Source organism: Diospyros lotus, chromosome 12 (assembly GCF_014633365.1).
Source record: "Diospyros lotus cultivar Yz01 chromosome 12, ASM1463336v1, whole genome shotgun sequence".
NCBI lineage: Eukaryota > Viridiplantae > Streptophyta > Magnoliopsida > Ericales > Ebenaceae > Diospyros > Diospyros lotus.
Window position 1 is genome coordinate 28,082,796 of NC_068349.1, and position 13,802 is coordinate 28,096,597.

Genomic DNA, 13,802 nt, shown 5'->3' on the forward strand with positions numbered 1-13,802 from the left:
ATTTCAATATATGAGATGATATGTTATTTCAAGGCATAAGAGGAGGCTAAGGAGTTCTCTTCTTTTTTTGGAATGGTTAAGTGATCCCTTTTAATGGCTTATTTTTTATTGTGCATGCATTAAAAAAATGCTGTGATGAATGCATGGGAAATGCTTAGTATTAATCAAACAATTAATCCCATCATATTTCCTGGAAAATCTAGGAGGAGGTTACCACGTTACAGGCTAATATTTCACGTTACAACTATTGTGTACTAGTTTCATAAAAGCAATATAGGTTTAACTAACATTCCTTTGTGTTAACGGTCATATATTTATTTACTTAATATGTCTTAATGTGTTACTTTTGTGTAGAGTGTGAAAAGATATAGAGTATGGATCGTGAATGGGTAAAGAACCCGAATAGGGTATCTCCTCAGTATGTGGCAGGGATAGAAGAATTTATAACTATTGCAAAAGAGAGTTTGAATTCTGCGGGGTTAACTCTATGCCCATGCTTAAACTGTGCTAATAGGAGGTTGCAAAGTATAGATCTCATTAGAGCTCATTTGATTAAAAAGGGAATTGATAACTCATACACACGATGGATGTACCATGGTGAGGAAGAATCTGAGGAGGAAGAAGGTGTGGGCAACGAGGAATTCTTTAATGAGCAATTTGATGGATTGGGAGAAGGATTGCATGATGCGGTTGGTGTTGACCTTTTTAATATTGGGCCTACGAGTGACTTTGTTGGAAATGAACGACCAGCTATTGAAGAAGCCCGTTATGAGAAGCTATATGAAGCTTTAAATAATCCTGTATATAATGGATGTGAAAACTTCTCTACTTTAACCTTTGTTGTGAAGCTGATGAATATAAAAGTGATGAACAAGTGGAGTGATAATTCTTTTGAGATGCTATTGAAGCTAATCCATGAGGTGCTCCCAAAGGGTAATAATTGTCCAAAGAACTATTATGACACTAGAAGATTGCTTTGTGATGTCGGTTTGGGTTATGAGCATATTGATGTTTGTCTATATGATTGTGTTATCTTCTATGGTGAACATAGTAATGCTACAATATGTCCTGTTTGTAAATATAGTCGCTATGTTTGTAACAAGATTCTGCATAAGAGGTTGCGATACTTCCCTATCAGGCCTCGTCTGAAGCAGTTATATAGCTCACGACACACAGCTAAAGACATGCGTTGGCATAAAGAAATTCGTGCAGAAGAGCCTGGAGTGTTGCGTCATCCTGCTGATGGGAAGGCTTGGAAGCACTTTGATGAGTTGTACCCTGACTTTGCTGCTGATTCAAGGAATGTACGATTGGGGTTAGCTTCAGATGGGTTCAATCCATTTAGCAATATGTCGACAACACATAGTATATGGCCAGTCATTTTGATGCCTTATAACATGCCGCCTTGGCGTTCAATGCATAAGAGAAACTACCTCTTAACGTTGTTGATTCCAGGACCAAAGTCCCCTGGTAAGGACTTTGATGTATCTTTAAGACCCCTTGTGGATGAGCTTAAAGTTTCATGGTGTAACGGAGTTCAAGCATACGATGAATACTCCCGATCAAGTTTCACTCTTCGTGCAACAGTTATGTGGACAATTAGCGACTTCCCTGCTTATGCTTACTTGTCTGGGTGGAGCACTATGGGTAAATTGGCATGTCCGATATGCCTTGAGGATACTCGTTCTAGACGAATTCGGGGAAAACAATGTTATACAGGGCACAAATGCTTCTTAAGTAAAACACACCCGTGGCGAATGAGTACAGAGTATGACGGAAAACCAGAAAAAAGGGGACCACCTCGTCAATTTTTCGGTGATGATATTTTGTTGCAGTTAGAAGAGGTACCTATATGCACCCCTGGTAAAGCACCTAATAATGATGATAGAAAACGTAAACGTGGTGTTGATGAGTTGAATTGGTCAAAAAAGAGTATATTGTTTGAACTACCATATTGGTCAAAGCTATTGATGCGTCATAATCTTGATGTCATGCATATTGAAAAAAATGTTTGTGATAATATTGTTGGAACCTTGTTAAATGATCCCATGAAGTCGAAGGATACTGTGAAGGCACGTTTAGACTTGGAGGATCTTAACATTCATAAAGAATTATGGTTGAAGGAGTGGAATGGAAAATTTGAGAAACCTCATGCAAATTACACGTTGAGTAAATCAGATTGTGAGGGATTTTGTGACTTTATCAAGTTAGTTCGCTTACCGGATGGGTATGCTTCAAACATCAGTCGTTGTGTGACAGACTCTCATACACTTGGTGGGATGAAAACACGTGATTGTCATGTATTGCTCCAAAAAATACTACCAGTGGCCATTCTCCCATACTTAGACAAGAAAATACGAGCCACACTGATTGAATTTTGTCAATTCTTTCAAAAATTAAGTGCCAAGACTCTATATGTCAACGAACTTGAGAATATGAAGACAGGGATTGTTATCATACTATGTAAACTTGAAAAGATATTTCCTTTGTCATTCTTTACAATCATGGTTCACTTATGTGTGCATTTACCTGAACAAGCATTGTGGGGTGGACCAGTCAGTTCGAGGTGGATGTTTGGCATTGAACGTCGCATGGGTACATATAAGGGATACGTTCGTAACTTTTCACGCCCTGATGGTTCCATTACTGAAGCATATGTTGTTGATGAGACTGTGACATTTTTATCTCGATATTTGCATAATATTGAGACAAGATTCACACGTCTAGAACGTAATTGGGATGTACCTTGTACACAACATAAGATGGAGTTATTTAACAATAAGATTTGTACGATGGGGGCCTCTAAATTTGGTAAGCTAGGGGTTTTTGACCATGTGGTGCAATGGTACCTTTTGAATAATTGCGGAGATGAACTTGATGGTTACATAAAGTGAGTTGGGTACATATAAAATATTATTAAAATGTAATTAATGCTTCATTCTAAAATAAGTATTGACCAGTTGTTTCATTACAGTGAGCATAAAGAAGTATTGCGTTTGAGAAATGTGCGGGAAGAAGATTTCGAAGTCGTACAAAAACATGAATTTCCTTCTTGGTTCAAGAACAAGGTTAAAATCTTCTATATATATATATATATTTATTTTTTGTAATTCGTCTTAAATTATTATCTCTAATATTAACTGTCTACAGATGGCTAATCTTAGAGTCAATGGCGATCCTAAAGCAACTGATGATTTGTACTCATTGTCACAATATGCGGATGATCGTTACACAATTTGGCATAGTTGCATTGTTAATGGCGTTAGATTTCGCTGCAAAGAACGTGATGATAAGTTCAAGACACAATGTAGTGGAGTTTGTACAGAGGGTGATTATGAGAGTAGTGATTTCACATATTATGGTGTTCTACTTGAAATTTTAGAATTGGATTTCATCTATCAACGTACGGTATTCATGTTTCGTTGCAAGTGGTACAATACTGATCCCAAAGGAAAAAGAATAGTGGTTAATAATAATTTGACATCACTTGACATTACATCTAATTGGTATGCTGAAGATCCATTTATTTTGGCCACACAAGCTCAACAAGTTTTTTATCTAAATGATCGAAGTCGGGGAAAGAATTGGATGGTTGTACAAAAGGTAAATCATAGGAACATATATGATATAATTGAGCATGACGATGATGAAGAGAGGGTGAACGATGATATCTTTCAAAAGGAAGAATCTAGTGAGTTACCGCATTTTCAGCCAACGGAAGAGGTAGTCGACACGTCTTTATTGGTTCGGCAAAATGAAGAACCAATAAGTTTTCCTCATGAGTTGGTGGTTAAATTACGTAGTGAACAAATATTTCTTAATGATCGAGAACATAACTTGGAAGATATTGAGGATTATGATGACGATGGTAGATTTTTTATTACCGATGAAGTAACTTTAGAATCTGAGACTGATGACGACTCTGACGACCCAGATCTTGATGACAATGATGATGATGATGCATGATTTTTTATTATAGTTCTTACATGGCTCCTGGTGGGCGAAGGGGTAGGGGTGGACGAAGAGGACGGGTTGAAGGACAAACAAAGCCTATTGTTGCCCCTACTACATCAGATTCTGGTTTGTTGCATTTAAATTTATTGTTAATTTCAGGATTTTTCCAACACTTATATTTGGTGCTTATATGCATATTCATTTTTATATAGGAGAACATATTGGAGGACAGACAGAGCCTATTGCTGCCCCCATTACATCACATTCTGGTTTCTACCAACCTAGATTTATTATTGATTTCATTATTTTGCCAACATTTATCTTTGGTGCTTATATGCATATTCATTTTTATATAGGAAGGCAAGTTGGAGGACATATAGAGCCTATTATTGCCCCCACTACATCTCCATCAGTGGAGCCTATTACAGTCCCATCTCCATCAGTTGTCGCACACTCTGGTTTGCCAACTATCACAATCTGGTTTGCTGCATTTAGATTTATTGTTGATTCTATTATGAGTTTATTTGCTTAATGTAATAAATTGCCAAGTATAACAAAGTCAATTTCTGTTTCTAAGAAATTAAGATTTGAGTCATGATTAGATTAAATTATAACAAAGTCAGAATTCAATCAGTTTCTGTGTTTGACATCTTTAGCTACAGATGTGGATGTGCACACCTCATCTCAATCAACAGCCGCATATGTGGATGTGGATGCACCTGAAGGTTCAAATGGACGTGGGAGTACTTATGGACAACGTGCTCGGAAGCTGAAGAAACATGTTAAGGGAAAATTGATTGTGGAGTTCAATTTTACTCTTATGCAAGCTATTTGTGACAACGCATAAATGTTTAATAATGAAATTGGGTACATTGTACGTAAAAATTGCAGCTTTCAATATAAGGAGTGGAGATGTGTACCTTCGACAGTTAGGGCACCGCTTCGTCACAAACTTCTTGTAAGTAAATCATCATTTTATTACTTTTACTTTGTATATTTATATATTTTCTTATTCCTAATATTATATGACTTCTTTTCTTTTTTAGACTATTTTTGATATCAACATTGAGGATAAGAATGTACAAAAGGTCATCGATAAACAAATGCAACGAGTTTGGAGAGGCCACAAATATAAACTACAAGCTTACTTCAAAGAAATTGGAGGAGAGGAAAATCTAATTAAGGCCAAGAGTAAGTGCCATGAGGAAGTGAGCCAAGAGGATTGGGATTACCTTTGTGATCTTTGGACAAATCCTATTTTTATGGTAATGCTCATAATTGTTTTTTAGGATTTCTCTTTCTTATTAATGAAAATATATATTTATTAGTGAATTGTTGATTTTAAAAGGAACGAGCACAGAAGAATGCCGACTCTCGTGCAAAACGAAAGTGGGAATCTAGAAATGGTTCAAGGAGTACAGCGCGTCATCACGTTATTCGCGGAGCTAACTTAGATGCCCCGACAGGACATATTGAGACTTGGCATCTTCGACATTGGCATTCTGAACACGATTGGTCATCTCCAGAGTTAGAGGCTAAATATGTGAGTATATTATTTTTTTCCTAAGTTAAAAGAGTTAGAATACATAGAATGTTATCAAATTTAGCTAAATGAGAACTACACTCTTGGAACCATCTAGAGTAGATTGGAAATTGACATATGTCTTACATTTGATACCTTCATCATCCTTTCAGTTGACACATGAAGATGTTTTTAATTACTAATTAAAAACATTGGCATAATTGAGTATATACCCTATAAATTTAATTGCTTTACATTGGCATAATTGAGACTATATTTTTAATTTAAAAATAGTTGATTAAGAATATGTTGCATTTTTTTACAGGAACAAATGATGCAGCTAAGGCGAGATAATCCTCCAGATAAAATGACTGATAAAGATATTTTAGAAAAGGTCCTTGGACGACAATCTGTTCGATTGTTTGGTTGGGGGCGATCTCCTAGTACTTCTGGGACAACATGCACTAGTGAGGAGTCTAGTCGTCCAACCTACAATGAATTGGTAGAAGATTTGAATCAATACAAGTCTCTTTTTCGAGAGCTCCAGGGAGATGTAAACATGCTGCGATAAGTGTTAATTGAGAAAAATATTATGCCTCCTCCATCCACTCCACATGTACCATCGGATCATATGTAACGCCCCACTTTTCTTTTTCCAAGGTACACATACAAAGATGCATGATGACGCTAGCAACCGTATGGTAATCAAAGGGCGTTTATGGAAGCCTTTGCCAACAGAAGCAAGGATCGAACCTGAAAGCTTTATAAAACCATAAGCTCTATATTTAAGGCTTCCACTATATGCTTTTAACACAAAAACCATCTGAAAATCCATAATACAACTTGAAAATCTAGGGATCATTTAGGCTCCCTTTTACAACAAGTAAAACTCACACTAAAGTAATAGTACAACGCTTTGCAATTAAAACGTAAAGGAGCTAACTATCCAAGAACCACTTCCTTTCCTTTCCTCTGACTTGATTCCGGGGCACCTGTCACGACTAACCCACCTGGAACGTTGAATGTTCCAGGGGTATGAGACACCCAAGTTAGATAGTTATATCTAAGTGAGTGCAACAAGAAGAGATAACATGCATGTGATGAGATATGTAGAATGATATGAAACCGCCTGTGTGGTAGTGATGCCGAGGTGTTGCAATCACCCCCGCTGATCAATCATGTTCTCACATCTCCAAGACTTTTCACCAGTCTAACATGAGATCCTGACTTCAGCTAGCCACACACACCAAGTGATGCATGACAAAGAAAGAGAAAATGCTTGATTTAAAGGAAAGTCATGCTTATGCAAGTAATCATCCTTACCCGTGTGAAGATAAAATGTTCGGTATGTAATATAAAGATGCAAGAAGCACTCACCTTGCTGATTCGGAAGCTCTAAAGTACTGTTCATAGGGTTCGGGAAAGTTTTTCTGCAAAAATAACATAACTTCGAAACTCAAACCTAAACTATTTTTATATTAGGTCCTAGGGAAACATTTAAGGACCAACTGTACAAAATTTGGGCCCAAGAGGACATCTCACGCGCCCTCACGTGCTTGGGGAATGAGCCCCACGCGCTCCACTCGCGGCAATCAGGTGGCGCGTGAACTGCACGCGCCGCCCCTCCAGCTTTGCCGTCTTGAGGTTTTTTGGCCCGTTCTCCCTCATCCGAACTCCGATTTGACTTCCGTTTGAAACCACACGACCCTTATTCAATTATCTATTGAACTACGGAAAGAAATTAGAATTACCTTGCTGTTTTGTCGCTGTTTAATGCCTTTTACGTTGGCGGTCCAACTTTTCCGACGAAGTGTTTTACCACTCTATTTTTGGGCAAAGCTTCTCCTCTCAACTCACCTCCCATTTTCCTCTTGATTAGTGGTGATACTTTCCCTTCCATGGCCTTGGTATTTATAGGAATTTATGGCCAATCCAAGAGTGCCATGTGTCACTTGCCATGTGTCACTTAGATAAGGTTGTAATCATCACTTTCGTAGGATTGTGCCAAGTGTCCCTTGAGATTTGAACCATTTCTCCCCCTTGTGACATGTGTCCTTTTAAACATGTGCCACCACATGTTAATTTGATTTTTTCAAGATTCCTCATGATTATGTCTCCTAACTAAGTTAGCTTACTTGGTTCCTTTAACTAACTAGTTACAAGATATTTTAACTTCTTACAAATAACTCTTTAACCCAAATACTTATTTGCACTTATATCCCTTGAGCCCCTATAACTCCTTAAACTTCTCCAAAATACCTTAGATGATGTCCCCTTGTGATAGTTTCCGTGATTTTTCGAAAAACCCTTCATTCGTTCCTCGGCGATTACCTCGGAACTTCACATGTATCCTTCGATTTCCAAGGAAATGTTTTATTTCTTAAACAACAATACCTAGGAAAACTTCGGGTATTACATCATAGTTCAGGGCGATCTCGCCTCAGCTATTCCCGTCTCGACCCATCCAACTCCAGCCACTCCCTCCATTCTACTGAACAGGAGTTTGGGGATGGGATTTAATAATTTGTTTTATGCTTTTTTTTCATATATGTTTGAACTTTTTAGGTGACTTCATGATTTTATGCTTGTTTTGTGACTTTATCACTTTTTTTATGCATATATATTTGAACTATATTGTAATAGATGTTTCAACGATTGAAATTTTAAATATACAATTTTAGTTTTATCCACACATAATATGTTTTTTAGCCACACATATAAAAATTATCCTCTCATATAGAAATTATTTTTTATATTATTGCCCACACATAATATATTTATTACCCACATTATAATTTTTTTTTACCCACACATATTCTAAAATTTTTTAAATTATTATCCACACATAATATTTTTTTTACCTACACATAATGTTTTTTACCCACACATATGAAAATTATTTTTTATATTATTACCCACACATAATCTTAACTTTACCTACACATAAACAAATACACGTGTCATGCCACATCATTATTCAATTAAAGCCACATCATCAGCCATGTCATCAGACACGTCATCAGCCACATCATCAGCCACGTTACAATTACAACTTCCCGACATAAAAATACCTACATATACAAAAATATTTATCTACACATATATGTGTGGGTAATATCTTAAGTTTTGCCCACACATAAATATGTGTGGGTAAAAGTTTTTTTCTACCACCTGTTACCCACACATCTTGACATTTGCATTATGTGTAAGGAAAAATTATAGTTGACACATAAGGTAATTTTTACCCACATTTACGTGTGTGGGTAAAACCCTCAAATTCTTGTAGTGAACGTTATTTACAAGAATTATAATTGATATTGGAATACTTTTCACTCGCATGCTCACTGTGGCCAGGAGATTTCTATTCACAATGACTTACATGGATTATATAGGATGTTCACCCCCAACAAATAGAGGTCAATGGATCCCATCGATAAACATCTACCTCCATACACTACTGCACAGAGACCACACACAAAGCATTCTCACCTCTTATACCAGATGGTTCTGCTTAACGTAAAATCACTAACACCAGTGCACAAGACACTATGTCACCTCTAGTCAAAAGACCAGATATATAATCGAGAGGCAGTATTAGATCATTAATCCACAAGCTATGTGATTTATTGCAAACGTCACAATCAGTGGATATTCTTCCAACACCCATCCGCATATCTAGTATATGCATCCCATGCAATGTCGCATGTGACTCACCACCCCATTTCATTAGCATCTACATGCCAAATAATGCTAGTAACCCATGTACCAGTCCACTAATCAAATAATCATAGTCCCCTTTTGATAAGTCTAAGGATTTGAAATACCTTTAAAAAATCTTATATTAGAAATCCAAATCACACAGTCTCAACGGCTTGAGATTAGGAAGTCTAGGGACTTATTCATAAAAATGAGATGGAGAGATATGAATGAAGATATGACATTTTAATAATATCAAGAATAATCAACAATGTCATTCACATATATCCCATGTTATGTAAATCTAGCATCCATGACACTATCATTAACAAACTCTCACTTGTATTAAAGTTAATTTACAAGCAACAACTACTGTTGAGTCATAGAATATTTGAGTGTCCACTTAAGGATGTTTTTAATTAATAAATCCAAAATGGATGTATTTTAAATCAATAAATATAATTGTTGAATTTATTAATGAGTAATCCAAAGTGGGAATATTTTTCCCAAAAAGAAATCGTGAATAAATGGCAAAGGAATAATTAATAATATTAATAAAGTTAATATGCATGATTTTGATGGTAAAATTATCAAAGGAATAAATAACATAGTAAAAAATGAGAAAGAACTTTTGGCACGATTCCCAAAAAATGGGACTTTCTCCCGGAACAGTTTTTCCCGCGAGATCCTTTCCGCGAGGTTCTTTCCATGCACTCAACTGAGAGAACCTGTATTCTTTCTGCATGGTTCTCTCAGCAAAGCATTCCTCTTGGCACTCATTGTAACGATCCATTAGAGGGTTTATAATTTATTTAGTATTATTTAATTAATTTTTGAGTTAAAACAATTTGTCAATTAAATATTAAATGTTGCAATTAAGAAATTTTTAATTGAGAGAATAGCATTTAATTATGTGAAAAATAATTGCAAGGACATTGAGGTAATTTTAGATGTTTTAAATAATAATTTTCTATTATTAGAAATTATTTCAATAGTGATATTATGTATTTAAGAGAGAATCCATGAGTGAGAAGGATTAAGTGAAAATTATCCAAATTAATTAAAAATAAGGTCTCCAACTTATAGTAGGAGAAAGAAATGAGCTCTAGGGCTTTTATGTGTGTATATAAGTCTCATAAGCCTTAACTTTCTTCACGCCATGAAGAACAGAGAGCCAAGAGAGGTACCAGTGTTGCATAGAAGCTTTTTTTGAAGCGTTTGAGTTGATCAAGAGTCTTCAAGTTTGTTCAAGGGTTCGATCAGAGAGTTTTATCAGGCAAGTTTTTTCCCTGTAATCCCTTCCATTACAGGTTCATATTAGTTTCATTTTTAGATTATCCCAATTGTTCCTCGAAGTTTTCAGATTATACTAGTTGCAGTGTATATATATATATATACATATACAGTGAAGTCATGAGCAAGTAATTTTCTTGTAATCTTTTAATTCAGGATCTATGTTTACAGTGATCTCAGGATACCAAGACTCCTTGTTTTGGTTCCCAGTTTAATCAGGCAGTGTGTTCATATATATAGATATATACATGCAGTATATCAGCGTACAGTGTGTTATGATAAGTTATGCATAATGTTTCTCGCAAGTGTTTCTTTCCCAATACGATTGTTGATCAATCTTGATGTTATTCTATATTGATTAGGATTGTTCTCCCAAGATTTCTTTCGGAATGGTGTAGTAATGTTAAGTTTTGATGCAAGATATAGTCTCTGTTATCGTAAGCTTTGTTTCGTTTGAGATTTAGACATTCGAATGAGCCTTTTTGTCATTCGAATAAGTTTTGTGATATTCGAATGAGTTCTTAGTGTATCGCATCATTCGAATGAGTTTTGGGTGTTATGCGAATGAGGTCTCAATTTTACCGTATCATTCAAATGTATTCTTGAGGTTTTGAGTGTGTCATTCGAATGAGTTTTAGTGTCATTCGAATGAGTCTTTGAAAGATCCGAGTAAGCCTTTGCTTTGCATCATCTAGCATTCGAATGAGATTCCCTGTCATTCGAATGACCCATGTGTATTCTATTCATTTATTCGAATGGGGTACTGTTGCATTCGAATGTGTTCCATTCTGCCCGTTCAAATGCTTAAGATTTGCCAAATTCATTCGAATGAATTTATGAGGCATTTGAATGGCACTAGGGTGCAAGTCACTCACACCAAATTTTTCATACACTGCATCCCATTTGGCAACCAAGAATGCCAGAACTCCAAAGTTAAGTGTGCTCATGTGAGAGTAGTGATAGGATGGGTGACCTCTCTGGGAAGTTTTCATGTTGCACCCTCAGAATAATTAATTAATTAAATAAATAAATAGATATCAATAAATTTGGTATTTTAAGGAAAAATACGAGTAACATTTGGGTTCCAATAATAGTAATAACAGCTTGTGCATTTTATACTATTGTGTGAAGTTATGACATGTTCAACATTATTTCGTGAGATTATATGCATACATTTTGGTATAGGCATTGAGCATGACTTTATATGGAGCACTACATATCGTGTGCTAATATGTATATGAGCATTATATTATGCGCGTCAGGCAACTAGTCCGTGAGGATCCCACCAGTTTTAGTTTCAGTTACTTTACATAATTCAGATCAGTTAGGTATGTATTACAGTTATGTGGGTCTATGAGCCAAAGTTGCATACCTGCATTTACTTTACAGTTTATGTGCATTACATCTCGTAAATGCAACATTCCAGTGATCATTATATCTCTCAGTGCAAAGATAGTTAGTATTTTTATAAGTATTGATATTTCTTGATTCAACTTCAGTTATTCTTTCCAGCTTATTACTTGTTGAGCTTTATAGCTCATCTTGTACTCTTCACCATTCCAAGTCCTAGCGGGGGAGTACCAGATGTGGGGCTTAGCAGCAGTGGTCAGCAGTGTGTGTACATGGAGCCGCTAAAGATTAAAGATGTCTGGGAGTTTGTTAGTTTATAGTGTTTGTCAATTTAGTATTAGTTTATATTTCAGTTAAGGGATTTCCCCTTAGACAGAGTTTATGGTTTTTAGTTATTTGACTCAGAGTTTTTATTTCAGTTTATTAGAGAGTTTTATTTTATTTTATCTATTTTCCTATAGCACCTCTTCCCGAGAAGTTCTAGGAGAAGGGGTCTTACACTCATATTTCTTGTCACATTTGTAACACCCCACTTTTCCCAAGGCATTAGATAGTGTAAGATTTTAGGGATATATTTTTTTTTCCAACATAAATTCCACACAAAACTAAGAATCAATAAGAGCCTTGAAAATATGAGAATGAACTAATCATGAATCTTTAATGGAAGAGATAACAGAGAAGATACTTGCCTTATGATCTTGATCGAATCAAATGCTTTCAATGAAAATCTCCTATACCAAGACACTGTTGCAACTTCTTGAAAGTAAAGCAAGATCGCTACGGGGCCAGCAGCGTAGTTCAAAATTTTTGAACTTACCCCGATCTCGGTGATTGGATTAACATCGAAATTAAATCATTCACATACAAATAAAATAAATCTAACCTTTAGATTTTCGAGTCGTTCGCGGATTCGAGCCGTTCAAGCGTCCGGCCTCTAACTCGTGATACGTGGCACGCGTTTGTTGGTAATGAGAGTGGAATAGGAGTGCTAGCTCCTTCTCCTTTTTGCGGCTTGTGTATGGACGGAAAACAATGCCCACGTTTCAAATCGATGCCAAAAAGAAATGGAGAAGAGTGAACGACAATACATTTTTCAACTCTTGAAAAACTACACCAAAAACTCTCTAGTTTGGGCAACCCATAAATGGGTATTTATAAGGAGTTCTAGGGTTTCTTAAACCCTAATGGATATGGGTCGGCCCATTTAATTTAGTCCAATTAGGAACTTAATTAAATGGGTTTATTTTAGTCTAACTAGAAATATAATTAAATGGCCCAAATCCTTTTATAGGTTTAAATAAAATATTTTGGCCCAAATATAATATTTAATATTTGGCCCAAATATAATATTTAATATTTGGCCCAAATCTAATTTGGTCCAAATATAATATTTAATATTTAATATTTGGCCTAAATTTAATTTAATATTTGGCCTAAATTCAATTTAGTCCAAATATTAACTTAAGCCTAAATATATTTTATTTCCTATTTGCAACTCCAACAAATAGAAAATTATTAAATTAGAAACTCCTTCCTAATTTAATCAATTGTCACTTTAGGAAACTCTTTCCATTATGACGACTCCTTGTCATATCGACGTCATTACGTCTATTTGTTCTTTTTTCCGTGAGAACCTATGACGGCACAACTTCTTGCTGAAGTGTCTCACTTAACCATACGTCTACTCTCCTAGTTTAAGCCAGGGACCGTGCCTATTGCGTATAACTCATTAGGCTTCCGAATATGTTGGCAATGTGTCGGTACGAACACATAAGACAAGATTGGCCTCTAGCAAGGCGTCATGCCTACCCAATTATTCAGAAGGATTCATAATCTGCAAATAACCTTTCACGAGCATGGTTATCGTGTAATTCGATCCTCTCGTCAATGTATCTTATGTGATTTCAAGAATGGCGATGTGTTGCTTGATTACGATCACATGAGTTTTTCTTCGGTCATCCGGGTATCTTTACTTAATAGAAAGTAA

General features: G+C 35.8%; 1 protein-coding gene across 1 annotated transcript; it reads left to right on the forward strand.

Moving 5' to 3' along the window:
- Positions 1 to 374: 374 nt before the first annotated feature.
- LOC127787598 (uncharacterized) lies at positions 375 to 3,966 on the forward strand. The gene is made up of 3 exons (XM_052315661.1): positions 375 to 2,890; positions 2,975 to 3,068; positions 3,151 to 3,966. The coding sequence occupies exons 1-3, from the start codon at positions 375 to 377 to the stop codon at positions 3,964 to 3,966; spliced, it is 3,426 nt and encodes a 1,141-aa protein (XP_052171621.1).
- The last annotated feature ends 9,836 nt before the right edge of the window (positions 3,967 to 13,802 follow it).

Bases quoted from the DNA above. Each gene is read 5' to 3' on its own strand.
- LOC127787598 (XM_052315661.1), top strand. From the start codon at position 375: ATGGATCGTGAATGGGTAAAGAACCCGAATAGGGTATCTCCTCAGTAT. The intron at 2,891-2,974 runs GTGAGTTGGGTA...GTTTCATTACAG, and splicing joins GAACTTGATGGTTACATAAA to TGAGCATAAAGAAGTATTGC. The intron at 3,069-3,150 runs GTTAAAATCTTC...AACTGTCTACAG, and splicing joins CTTCTTGGTTCAAGAACAAG to ATGGCTAATCTTAGAGTCAA.